Raw genomic sequence first — 14,423 nt, 5'->3', positions numbered from 1 at the left:
CAGCCTATTGCTGAATGTCTATGGAGGGACGAATGGGACGAATGGAATGTCTATGGAGGGACGGCAATGAGTAGTTAACAGACAAGACGCCATCTATCTGAATATCTGCAATCTAGCAATCTATCTGAAATAACACCTATTTGAAGCCTATTATTCATGTCACATATTGTGTGTTAATGTAGGCTACATAGCTTAAACTGTAGGCTATGTTTAAACTTTTCCCGGTTTTGTTCGTGCATTGATCACCTAAAAAGTAGCAGTACAACATCCACATGCAATATCTTTACAACAACAACGCCTAATTACGACCCATTCATTTGGACAACTTTATACAGCCCTATAAAGGCTAAAGTTACCTTTAGTTTTGTTCCAATTAACCGTTGTGTGTGCACTTTAACATCAGCCTAAGCAATATTCCAGCTGTGCTAAGGTTTTGACAAGCACCACAATTTTGCCTACCTTGTTGTTGCCCATCTGAAATAACTCCTGGCTTTGCTTTGTTCCCTCCATCCTTTCGTTGTTTTCAAAAAAACGTTTTATATCCATGATGGCCATGAAGTCTTGAGTTAGTGAATTGGCTTAAATCAGCTTATGTGCATCGCAATACATCGCAACTCTAGAGGGAGCTCTACACTCGCCAAAAATACCTAAACCTGCATAGTATAGGCTACCTTAAAAAAAAAGTAAAAAAACTAAATAAATAATTATTTTTAATATAAAAATATTAATGATTAATCGATAGTTGATCATTAATTCTCCCGACGATCAACTAAGACAATTTAATCAAATGCCCTTCCCTACAAGCCACAAGAACTAATAAAGATGTAGAATACTGCCATTTCCTTTAAAGACTTATGCTTATTTTCCTATGTATGTGTGTGTAGAGTACATGTTTGTCTATACCTGATGGACTCTTACTTTGCTGGGTGGATTTGAGGGCCCCTGTGGGCCACCTATGTTTTGTCTGATTGTGGCTACCTTTGTTTGCCATTGGTTAATTGATGATCCAATGTTTCACACCTGTTCAGCCACTCATATTGATGTTTTAAACCGACTTGTCTCAGAGATTGTTCACTTCCTAACAAAGGCATTTGAGCCGAAATGCGTCAAAGTGTTTTTTTTAATCATGATCTGCCCATAAAATAAAGGCATTTTAACTATTTCACCAGATGAGTGCCTAGGTATCTTCTAAGTTTTGCAAAGTACCAGCTGAATTTCAAACTCAGACTATTTTATTACTATAATGTGTTATGTGTAATAAAGTTGTAAAGGCGTTTAAGACAGCATCATAAAGCTTCATAACTCATAAGTGTCATGAGTATGCCTGTAAATACTTACACATAATGTCAATAAATGTGAGGATTTATGAATGCTTTATAATTCTTTATGAATGTGTTTCATGCTTTATGCATACTGGGTTTATAAGAAGTGTTACCAATATGCCTATACAGCTCCTTATTTCAGATAGATACAGTAGCCTAATGATGCATGTTTGTGCTTTAGGCTTACCTCAACATGTAAAGACTTTTCCTTTACTAAGTGAGTCAACACTGAAGTGGGGGTGTGTCAAAGAGGTGGGACAGATTTCGCATTGCAATCCTGTTGCATAAAACCTGACTGAAGTTGAGAGAGACGGATAAGAGGAGGGAGAGAGACGCATGAATTTAGAAGCTGAAGCTGTCTTGGAAAAAGATAGATAGATAGATAGATAGATAGATAGATACTTTATTGATCCCCATGGGGACATTCAAGGTCTCAGTAGCATACAGACAACACACACACATTCACTAACAGCAGAAAAAGTAATTAAAAGTATATAATATAAGAACACAACTAAGCAATAAGGACAGTAGAAAATAAAGAATATACTAAAATACAAATTATACTAACTAACACTTAATCTAAATCAATTCTAAAAACAGTATCCACATAGTGGTGATTAATCAATCAAGAGGCGCTTGCAATGACTGAGGCAGGGACTGAGCCTGTGATTCTCTGTGCATAGTAAGGTAAGGTAAGGTGCTCTGTGTGAGTGAGTGTCATGGTGATAGTGCAAATTAGTAAGTCCAACAGTGCAACAGTGCAAGAATAAAGTCTATCTATCTATATATATAACTATTTTAAGAAAAGGTATAAGTGTGGCCACAGTAGGCTGTGGCATGGAGGGAGGGGTTATGCATATGTGCTAATGTGCTAATATAGCACGCAAACATTGAGGCAGAAAGACAGTGGTAAAAAGTGGCTAGTGGACAGACAGTATCCAAACATGGAGGGGGTAAAGAGGCAGACAGACTATGCAGACTATGCAGAAATACAAACTAGGAACTCTGGGATTATAACAGTCTCCTCCAGGATGCATCTTCTACTGAAATGCGTTCTCATCCTCCAAATTATTATCCTTTTTGCGACAACCAGCCAGGCGTTGCCATGCGTGCCGTGTCATATGATAAAGCGCAAGGAACCGAAGGACTGCAAGGGGGCGCTGTTGACTAGTATCTGCCAGTGCTGCAAAGAGTGTGCCAAGCAGAAAGGAGAGTGCTGCGGCGGATTCTGGGTCTGGGCGGGACCAGGGGCTGAAGTGCAACAAAAAACCGTCCGGTTTCGCCGGAGTTTGTGAAGGTCTGTTGACACCCGGGACACTGTGTCCGCGCATGTGTGTTTTTAAATAATGAATGTTAACAGTTTCTGATACGTAACTTTCCCCAGCTATTTCTTATTATTTCTTAATAATAGGCCTACGATTGATAGTAGTCTTAGAATTAATTTAGATTAAGTGTTAGTTAGTATAATCTTTAGTATATTTAGTATATTCTTTATCTTCTACTGTCCTTATTGCTTAGTTGTGTTTTTATATTATATACTTTTAATTACTTTTTCTGCTGTTAGTGAATGTGTGTGTGTTGTCTGTATGCTACTGAGACCTTGAATTTCCCCTGGGGATCAATAAAGTATCTATCTATCTATCTATCTATCTATCTATCTCTAGTCTAAATCTATCATGACATAGGCCTAGTTTGTAGAAGGGACATTATGAGACGTTTATATTGTGAAAACATTTATCATAGTGAAAGTGTACGATAATGTGTGTGACTTCATTATCCGACACCAAGAACCCCTCCAATGGATTTCAAGATTTACACCAACAGTACCCAGGTTCTTTCCTCCTAAGATAATAAAATATTTTCCTTCACCCATAGAATCTGATTCTGCTAGTCCAATCGGAATAGACTACTAGGCAGAGAATGAAAGTCATGAAACAGGTGAGTATCGTGTTGTTGAAGAAGTTTCAGTTTTCAAAGCTGGAATGGTAGAAATAGCACCCTTATAATGTGTAATAAAAGTGTATGTGTTGAATGCTTTACTATCTTTTTTTCCACAATATTTAAAGTGTTTGTAGGCATCCTAGTTCTCTTTCAAAACATCCTCACATGATCTTACAGGTGTGAGGGAAAGAGTAAGCCACATCTATTCTCTAGTGACCTGCACCATGTCAGTGAAGTTGAAATAAACAAACCAACATTTACATGACTTAGTAAAATAGTTTGTTGGCTATACAGTTTTAGACAAAACATCTGCACAGCTGACTTTTTTTGTTGTCAGATTCAAGAGGAGCTCATCCAGAATGGTCCACCCAGCATGTTGTGGAGCTGGCGGACCAGTGGGCCAATCAGAATGCCATGCTGTGCTGTCGTATGTATTAGAAGGATTTGTTTTTATTCTTTATATAGGCTATGGTGCCAATTGCATGTGTCAAATGTAATGCAATATGAATTGGTTGTTAGTTAGCAAGCACTAATACCTGAATAAACTTAACCAAATTAATAAGAATTAGACCTCAATACTAGGCATGTGTAGGCCCTACTATGTGTAAATTGCATTCAAGGTGCATGCCATTGTATTTGTTTTGTTAAGGTATACATTTCTTCTTATTGCAATTGGGAAATACCTTCTTATGTAGTTGATGCCTGTAACAACAAGGCTTTGGGAAACATCTTCTTATGTAGTTGATGCCTGTAACAACAAGGCTTTGGGAAACATCTTCTTATGTAGTTGATGCCTGTAACAAGGCTTTGGGAAACATCTTCTTATGTAGTTGATGCCTGTAACAACAAGGCTTTGGGAAACATCTTCTTATGTAGTTGATGCCTGTAACAAGGCTTTGGGAAACATCTTCTTATGTAGTTGATGCCTGTAACAAGACTTTGGGAAACATCTTCTTATGTAGTTGATGCCTGTAACAAGGCTTTGGGAAACATCATCTTATGTAGTTGATGCCTGTAACAAGGCTTTGGGAAACATCTTCTTATGTAGTTGATGCCTGTAACAAGGCTTTGGGAAACATCATCTTATGTAGTTGATGCCTGTAACAAGGCTTTGGGAAACATCATCTTATGTAGTTGATGCCTGTAACAAGGCTTTGGGAAACATCTTCTTATGTAGTTGATGCCTGTAACAAGGCTTTGGGAAACATCTTCTTATGTAGTTGATGCCTGTAACAACAAGGCTTTGGGAAACATCTTCTTATGTAGTTGATGCCTGTAACAAGGCTTTGGGAAACATCTTCTTATGTAGTTGATGCCTGTAACAACAAGGCTTTGGGAAACATCTTCTTATGTAGTTGATGCCTGTAACAAGGCTTTGGGAAACATCTTCTTATGTAGTTGATGCCTGTAACAACAAGGCTTTGGGAAACATCATCTTATGTAGTTGATGCCTGTAACAACAAGGCTTTGGGAAACATCTTCTTATGTAGTTGATGCCTGTAACAACAAGGCTTTGGGAAACATCTTCTTATGTAGTTGATGCCTGTAACAACAAGGCTTTGGGAAACATCTTCTTATGTAGTTGATGCCTGTAACAACAAGGCTTTGGGAAACATCTTCTTATGTAGTTGATGCCTGTAACAACAAGGCTTTGGGAAACATCTTCTTATGTAGTTGATGCCTGTAACAACAAGGCTTTGGGAAACATCTTCTTATGTAGTTGATGCCTGTAACAACAAGGCTTTGGGAAACATCTTCTTATGTAGTTGATGCCTGTAACAACAAGGCTTTGGGAAACATCTTCTTATGTAGTTGATGCCTGTAACAAGGCTTTTTCTTTTGTCTCTTCCTCACAACTATCTTTTTTCTTTTTACTTTGTTCCTTTTTTCCATTTTGTCTCGTCCTTGCACTCAAGTGCCATCCATGGACCTGTCGGTCAGCATGCCAGTGCATAATTAACTACACACGATGGCTGGAGATGGCAAGGCTGAAATGTGACAAACATGTGATCTTGTGATCTTGCCCCCATGCACAGTATGAAGGATGGTAAGAGAGGCAACAAATTCCATAAGAACCACTTTGGAGAGTTACAGAAAAAGGTACCATCTTGGGGTCACTAAGTCCCCCAAAAAATCTTAAAAAGTGACCTCACTGCTAATAGATTATTTAGAGGGCATGCCAGGTAAACGCCTTTCCAGTCATTTAATTACAAATGTAAACGGCAGGAGTTACTGAATGGTACAGTGACTTTGTCTGGAATTGTGGTCTATTGATAGATAGATAGATAGATAGATAGATAGATAGATAGATAGAAAGATAGATAGATACTTTTATTGTCATTCTCACAACATGGGAGCATGAGGAGAACGAAATAAGAACTCAGGTCTCGGTGCCAACCAACTACTATAGTGATTATTAAATAAATAAATAAATAAATAAATAAATAAACTTTTCCTCATGAGTCCTATCCTTCTAAAAACTGTCAGATGAAATGGAAACACTTTAGGTGGGTTTGACGTACAAGAATGACTATACTGAAAAGCTGGTAGGCTGCAGGGCAAAGTGCAAAGTCTAACTAAAGCTTGCTTAACTATGCAAAATCTAAATTTATTTGCAAATTTAATACCATCAGGGAGATCCTAAGCACACACAGCAGTGGGCCAGCTAAAAGCTGTCTCACACCACATGATGCAGTTCATGCATGATAACTTTACTCATAGACTGACTTTGCACTTTGGCCAGCATTAAATTAGGACCCTTGGTTTCCTTAAGTGTTAAGCATTCTCCACTCAGCTGTAGGTAAAAGCAGCACAGACTGGTGAGTTAAACAGCATTCTTTCATTTCACCTCTTAATCATTTCTTGTGCTGCGCAAATGTTTTGAAATGTACAGTATAGGTGATTTCTTAATTTGCACGTGTTACCATCCATTTGTTCATTTGTATGTGTTTTGTGTATTTTTGGCTTTTTGTACTTGCACTTTTCACCATACAAAAAACAGCAATGTGGGAATGTGATGTATGGATGCTTTTCTTTTTTTAGTTGTTTCTTGCATATATGATCACATTTCCTTTAAATTTAGTTTGGGCTTTTAATACATTTTTTGGGCTTTTATGAGAGTGGGAGAGAGATGGGTTAGGATTGGAAAATGACTCAGGTCAGACTCGAACTTAGGTCCCTGTATCGGTCTATCTGGAAAGGACATCATCGACGCCCGTTTCTGAATTACCAAAAACACAAAATCCAATCACAATAGCTTATCCGGCATGGGCCGGACAACCTATGACTGCTCTAATGGCAATCTTGAATTTCCCCTCGGGGATCAATAAAGTATCTATCTATCTAAGAGGGTTCAACAGATATGGACATGAATTTTCTTTGGAATTGCAAATCACAAGAAAGAAGTGTTTGCTGCACTTCTGAAACAATTTGGTAAGAGTTTAAAGGGACACCAGGCAACGTTTTTGTGTTAATTAATCATCTTCGTAAGTCGGTATATGGTTAAATGACTCATTACAGGGCGAATGAAGGCTCTCTCGCCCGCCCCTACTGCCTGTAGGAAGAATATCCCACTTGCAAGTTCAGTGTATCCTACCCGCCGACCGAAGCAGGATCAGTTTACAGCACAGAGGCAGGCTAACGAAACGCTAGAGATTGTTGCAAACGTGTGTATAATGGCAGAGCCGGCGAAAACCCTTGACGGAAGACGCAAAGAAAAGGAAAAGAGCTTCAGACCGAGCGAGGGGGAGTTTCGTAGAGAAAAAGCATCAGGCTTATAATAATAATAATTTTTACTATTGGTTATGGCTTTTACTTTTGGTTATGTGTGTGTGTGTGTGTGTGTGTGTGTGTGTATGTGCGTGCATGTGTATTTGTGTGTGTATGTGTGTGTATGTGTATGCATGTGTGTGTGTGTATGTATGTGTGTGTTTATGTGTATGTGTATATGTGTGTGTGTGTGTGTGTGTCCTTATGACCTGCTGCAGTGTGTGGAGTCTGAAACCACCATGCGTCAGAATAATGACAAAATGGAAACACACCGACAACACAACAGTGCCACTTGGAAACTCTTCTTCAGTACAATAAACACTCTCTATTCTTCAATTGGCCTCTTCTTCATCAGCCATTGGTTGTTTTATCCCCAGCGTAAACAAGTCTCACCCCTCAACAACACACAGTTTAAAACACACGCAAGCCTCCAACACCTCACCCATTTTCAGCCTCTCTCTCTCTCTCTCTCTCTTTCTCTCTCTCTCTCCCCTCTATCTTTAACGGATGTGGTTTTGCGTTGCAGTTTCCTGGCTCGCTCAGAGGTGTGCAGAAGCTCAGAGCGGCATGTCATGTCAACTGTTTGTTTCTGTCTCCGCTGAAAGTCCCTTTGTCCTAAGAGACGACAACAGTTCTCGGCAAGCGTCTGGGCCGATGCCCACTGCCTGACGGAGAGAGGACGAAGACGCTGGACACTTCGGCTGGGCCAGACGAAGGGAGCGCAGCACAGGAGAGGGGGACAAAGAAGAGAGAGAAAAGAGGAGGAGGAGAGGGCAATGGCGGCCCTCCTGATGCGTATCTTCCGTCTGGGTGCGGAGAAGAAACGCGTGAAGCAGTACGAGAACCTGCAGAGGGATGTGGACCCTGCGGAGGCCTGGGAGACCCTCGGAGAACTGGGGGACGGAGCCTTCGGGAAGGTCTACAAGGTAGGAGGGGAGGAAGAGCGTCATCGTACACACACACACACACAACACACACACACACGCATGCATGCACACACACACACACATGCATGCACACACAAACCCACACGCACACACATGCATGCACACACAAACACACACAAACCCACACACACACACATACAAACACACACAAACACATACACATCACACCAGAACCACAGGTTGGGCGATAGAGATATGCCACAACACCACACCACACACAAGGCTCAAATGAGACACTCAAACATACAGTAAGCTTTATATTCACTTAGCCCCATTGTGAAGAGTCAACAGGCGTCCGCACTGGGACAGAACCTACACCATCCTCTGGAGAGCAATGGCCTATCTACAGTGTTTGAGCATCGGTAGGATAAGGGGCACAAACATCACTCCATCACACACAGGACCCCTCCCGCTCTATTAAGACTCACATACACTATTGCATAACATTCACCTATCCACTTTGTCATGAGAATTGATTGTCATGGAACAGGCTGTATTGTGAAAGAGACTCCAGTAGCTTGAGTTTGAGTTCTCTATTTGACCACACACACACACACACACACACACACACACACACACACACACACGGTAAGGGGCAGAGAAATACGACTACTGTATTTGACCAGGTCAAGTAGGATGTGGCCTTTTGGACTGGTCAAATGTAGCGGTCACTGCCCCTACCATTGTCTAGAGCAGTGGTTCTCAAACTGGGGGTCGCCAAAAATATTTTGATGTTGACATACCTATGAGAGAAGACATTTTCTGCCTCTGCTTCCAAAGCCCATCTCACAATATTTCAAAACCAAATTCCGCCAGTTAGAGAGAAGGGGGTTGGCGAGACTTGGCCCATGTTTTTTGGGGGGGTCGTCAGACAAAAAGTTTAAGAACCACTGGCCTAGAGGAGTGAGTGGTTTAGCAGCCACAGCGCTACGCCCGGGGTATAGATGGGGGATGGGCGCCTTGGGAGTGCTGAGCAGTTGGTGGTTTGGTGCCACATTCAAGTCCACTTCGCAGTGATGAGCTCGAAAGTGTGCTGACTTCAAACAGACTGAAAACATGTTTGATGTAAAAAGCTAAAATACTCAATTTCAAGCATGTCCAGTGAGATGTGAATGTTTTATTCAGTGGTGGTCCTGGGGTTACGTAATTAGTCAAAATGGTGGTCCCTGGTTCACAATCAGTTGAAAACCCCTGATAGACGCTATACACATACATGCTCCATATATACAAGAGGTATGTTAATTTTAAAAATGTGAATTTACAGTTTGTATGATTTTTTTGATAATATAACAAAATACACTTGACTGAGAATGAGATTGACTACAACAGTGATAATAAGGAATAATGATTTACATAAATTAAAATCACTTAATAATTTAAAGTCCTTATAATATTTTCTGGATCTATCATTTCTGTCCCTCTCTATTTATGTCTAATTCTTTAATGGTGCATTGGCTCTTTGCATTTCTCAAAAGACACGTTGCCTTGGTAACCGACAGACTGACATCGAAGCTCTGCTGCGGTTTTGCAGATTTCCTGCCAAACATAGCACGCAGAAAATGACTTCCTGTTTGACATTTTCACCCATTTATCTCTCCTGGTGTTTATATATACAAAAGTGTATATGAACAATCTATAGTCTGAAAAAGTATACTATGTCCATGAAAAACACAATACACATACAATCTGAAATAAAAATGTTAAAATTAAAAACAAGCAATAGCTCTGATGATGTCCTGTGTTTATGGTGAAGACACGCAACCGGGAAACCAACGCCTTCGCCGCTGCCAAAGTCATCGAGGTGCGGGGCGAAGAACAGCTGGAGGATTACATCACAGAGATCGACATCCTGGCAGAGTGTCACCACGGCAACATCATCTCACTGCTGGACGCCATTTTCTTTGAAGGCTGGCTCTGGGTGAGCAGACTCACAAGCCAACAGTAGATAGACTCAGTTCAACACCAAAACATGCTGATTGGCCTGCAAAAGCTAGTTTGTTTTGTTCTCCTTCTTCATGGGGTCATTGTAGTTACATATTATTTAGTTAAACAATCTTGCCAACACTTAGAACTGAATTCCATGTCTATAGAAAGTGTGCTATACATACAATTTGATTGATAGATAGATAGATATATAGATGTGTAGATAGATAGATAGATAGATTGATTGATTGATTTCTGTTGCCCTTCTGTAGATCCTTATTGAGTTCTGCCCTGGGGGAGCATTAGATGACATCATGCTTGGTGAGTGGCACTGAAACCATCTCCCCTAAAATTCCACATGCCACCTTATGTGTTATAAAGCATGTAGTGAATTGAATGTACAGTAGTGATTGTGTATGTATGGATGTGTGTGTGTGTGTGTGTGTGTGTGTGTGTGTGTGTAGAGCTGGAGCGGGGTCTGAATGAGCAGCAGATCAGTGAGGTGTGTTGCCAGTCTCTGCAGGCGCTCTCCTACCTGCATCAGCACCACATCATCCACAGAGACCTCAAGGCTGGCAACATTCTGCTGACCATGGAAGGAGTCGTCAAACTGGGTAACACACACACACACACACATATATTGTATATAGATGTACATGCATGCACGCACGCACACACACACACACACACACACACACACACACACACACACACACACACACACACACACACACACACACGTGCGCACACACACACACATACACACACTCTCTCTCACAAACACACACAAACACACACTCAAACCCAGGCAGAGATTTAACATGCTAAAATGTTAAAGGAGAAATCCAGCAATTTTTTTTACATAGAACTCTGTTTCTTGAAGTCTCCGAGTACTGTCGGTACAAAAAACTCCGAAAACAATCGGTTTTACCTAGTAGCTCAAATTGCTCCAGCCAACAGCTAGAGCTTTCAGGCAGCTACGGTGCTACATTCTGGGGGCATGTTCATGAGCCCCCATGTTTATACCCCCAGAGTGTAGTGCTGTAGCTGCCTGGCCGTTTTAGCTGTTGGTTGCAGCAACTCAAGCTAGGCAAAACCGATTGTTTTAGTTTTTTTCCGTACCGACAGCACTTGGTGACCTCGAGAAACGGATATCTATGTAAAAAAATGGCTTGATTTCTCCTTCATTAACTGTATATCTGAACCAGTCTATGCCACATACAGACCTGAACATATAACACATACTAAATGATGTACATCAATGAGTAAAAATCACAATAACCCCAAATCATACTATCTGTGCTCTTTGCTTTTGTTTTGTCCAGCTGATTTCGGAGTGTCTGCTAAAAATGACTATTCCCTCCAAAAGCGAGCGACGTTCATCGGCACACCATACTGGTTGGTGTCACAGTTTTATTTAAAAAATATACACAATAACAACCCACTTACTCTTAGACAGTAGTTTGGAAAGCACTCCCAAGGAAGTTAAAAAAAAGGAGAGGATACATATTTCTGTTTTAGCATACAAGCTCACCTCCTCAGGTGGAGGCAAATGGTTTGTTTATTGTGGTCCATCTGCCCTGCCTGTCCCAGGATGGCCCCTGAAGTGATCTACTGTGAGACGTCGAAGGACAACCCGTACACCAGCAAGTCAGACATCTGGTCCATGGGCATCACACTGATCGAGGCTGCGGAGATGGAGCCCCCCCACCACTCGCTCAACCCCATGAGGGTGCTGCTTAAGATCACCAAGTCCCCTCCACCCACCCTCGCCAACCCACGCCTCTGGTGAGCACAATCTATCGACTAATCAATCAATCAAAGAACCCACCAACCAGCCATTTAACCATCCAGCCATCCAATCAATGAAGGAATCCAATCAAAGAACCGTTCATTCATTCCTTCATTCAATTAATCAATCAATCAATTAATCAGTCAGTCTGTCAGTCACTTCAATCAATCAAGTCCCCTCCATCCACCCTCACTAACCCTCTGGTGAGCGCTGGAGTTTATTGATCGATCAGTTAGTCAGTCAGTCAGTCAGTCAATATGCACCCTGATAACTCTACTGCATGGATGCCTTCTTCACCCTTCTCCTTATTCTATAGATCATGTCCATTCACTTGTACAGTATGATGCCATATGATGTTTTACTGCACCAATCCCGTCTCAGTGTTCACTCTTATGATGCCATATAATGCTTTACTGCACCAACCCTGTCTCAGTGCCTGACCTCTGACCTTGCCCATCCAGGTCGTCACACTTCCAGGACTTCCTGCGTCGTGCGCTGCATAAGACTCCGGAGTCGCGCTGGGGTGCCCAGCAGCTGCAGACACACCCCTTCTCCTGCGCCGGACGTGACGGGCGCAGCCTTCGGGACCTCATTGCCGAGGCCAAGGCCGAGGTTACAGAGGAATTCGAGGCTGAGGTAGAGTCATGCTGGGTCACGCTAACACACACACACACACACACACACACACACACACACACACACACACACACACACACACACACACACACACACACAGAAACCTGGCCAAAGTCATTGAGGAGATTGAGGCTGACTTATCAACATTCTGAGCCATGCTAACATACAGACACACACACAGACAGACATTTAATTAAGTAACTTACCAATTTAAAATTCTGATACCATCCTAGCTATATCCTGGATGGTATCCCAGATGTTAATAGGGGACAGTATCCAGGATGTTGCTAGGATGGTATTATAATCTTAAAGGCACCCTTAACAGTTTTTTGACCTTAACATAACGTTTCCAAAATCATTTTGATGACACATAACCTCATAACATGACGAACGGCACTTCTGACATTGTCTGAGCGGCTCTCTGTAGGTGATTACTGACCTAGCAACACACACACACACACACACACACACACACACACACACACACACACACACACACACACACACACACACATATATATTATTTTGTAGATATGTTCAGTATGTGTATGATTGATGTTACGTTCTCTTGGTGTCTAGTCTCTGCTGGATATCCACAGCGCTGTAGAGGGCAGCACTGAGCAGGAGAAAAGACCATCTGTGTGTGGAGAGAAGATTGAGGACTTGGTGACCCAGGAGACACCTGAGGCCACTTCACCCAGTATTGCCCCTGAACCTCCAGCACCAGAACCCCCCACTCCAGAACCTCCCACTCCAGAACCTTCTACTCCGGAATCCCCAGCCCCGGAATCCCCCCCTGTGGAACCAGCAACACAGAATGTTCAGAACGTTGGCACGGCAACATCCAGGAAGAGTTCGTCAGCGGGGGACAAGGCCCAGAAGAGGGCCAGGCGCCGGTCAGTACCAGGCACACTGCTGTCCTTCCTGTCCCGACGCAAATCCGGCTTCTGGAGCGAGAACCCTCTGTCCTCTGGGGCAAAGCAGCAGGACGCCCCCAAAGCCAGCCAAGAGGAGGGCTCCGACATCGCTCCCGCTGCAGCACAGGCCGAACCTGCCCAGGACACCGTGGATGGCACCTCAGAGGACCATGACGTGCCTGCAGTCTCTGGGGCCATAGTAGAGAAGTCGGACACCACCGTGGAGATGGATGGAGCAGTGGGACAGACGCTTGGACATGCGGAAGCAGAAGTGTGTCAGCCACATCCATTGGATACACACACACCTGCTGCATCAGATACACACACACCTCCGTCAGATACACACACACCTTTGTCAGATACACACCCACCTCCTGCACCAGACACACACACACATCCTCCATCAGAAAAACACCCACCTCCTCCATCAGAAACACACACATCTCCTGCATCCAACACACCCACACCTCCTTCATCAGAGATACACTCATCAGTTCCTGCATCCCAGACAGATCCACCCCCTGCATCAGACACCCAGAGTGGTGCTGAAACACTAGTCATTGTGGGCCCAGACGCGCCCCTTCCTGTTACGCCACAAACCTCAGACAGTGGTGGCAACACCAATCCCACACAGGACGTGATGCAAGCCCAGCTATCTGCGCAGAGCTCCGCTCCATTGACACTGACCTCCCAGCCAATCAGCATCTGCGACTCATCAGTTGCCCAGATGACGGAGTGTGACGACAAAGGAAGTCCTCTGCTTCCTGCCCTCACACTGGAAAAGCCCCAGACTGCCCCAACGCAGGAGCACACGGGGCCAGTTGCTGGGGACTACCTGGACCTGGCCTCCAGCCCGAGGCCTGCCAGCGAGCAGGATGCCAGAGGCGTGAGCAAGCATCCGCCGCTAGCGGACCTTACGGCTGACGCCAGTGAAGACCAGCATAAGCTAGGAAAGGAGGGAGAGCAGAGAAGTGGACACCCGTCGTGGGGGGAGGAGGAGGAGGAGGAGGAGGAGGGTGGAGGAGGAGAGGATGAGGAGGGTCAGGGACAGGGCCGGAGGGAGGGTGGAGGTGCCCCAGGACAGAGAGAGGAAGGGGACGAGGTGGAGGAGGCGGGTAAGAAGCCAGAAACTGCCCCTGAGACCCAGGTCACCAGCACTGAACCCAAGGTCACCCAA

At 43.3% G+C, this 14,423-nt stretch overlaps 1 protein-coding gene across 1 annotated transcript in view; it reads left to right on the top strand.

The window, feature by feature from the left end:
• The first annotated feature begins 7,550 nt into the window (after positions 1–7,550).
• si:dkey-81j8.6 (serine/threonine-protein kinase 10) overlaps positions 7,551–14,423 on the top strand; it is a 15,367-nt gene continuing 8,494 nt past the window's right edge. The window contains exons 1-9 of the mRNA XM_042059942.1: positions 7,551–7,957; positions 9,732–9,896; positions 10,174–10,222; positions 10,366–10,515; positions 11,227–11,299; positions 11,495–11,689; positions 12,155–12,329; positions 12,909–14,255; positions 14,292–14,423. The exon at positions 14,292–14,423 is cut by the window's right edge and continues 1,044 nt beyond it. Coding sequence (XP_041915876.1) covers positions 7,808–7,957; positions 9,732–9,896; positions 10,174–10,222; positions 10,366–10,515; positions 11,227–11,299; positions 11,495–11,689; positions 12,155–12,329; positions 12,909–14,255; positions 14,292–14,423 — 2,436 coding nt within the window. The 5' untranslated portion in view covers positions 7,551–7,807. The remainder of the gene's footprint in view (positions 7,958–9,731; positions 9,897–10,173; positions 10,223–10,365; positions 10,516–11,226; positions 11,300–11,494; positions 11,690–12,154; positions 12,330–12,908; positions 14,256–14,291) is intronic.

The sequence above is a fragment of the Alosa sapidissima genome, chromosome 13 (assembly GCF_018492685.1).
Source record: "Alosa sapidissima isolate fAloSap1 chromosome 13, fAloSap1.pri, whole genome shotgun sequence".
NCBI classification, from domain to species: domain Eukaryota; kingdom Metazoa; phylum Chordata; class Actinopteri; order Clupeiformes; family Clupeidae; genus Alosa; species Alosa sapidissima.
The sequence above is the reverse complement of the archived record's forward strand: the minus strand, read 5'-3'. Positions and strand labels throughout refer to the sequence as shown.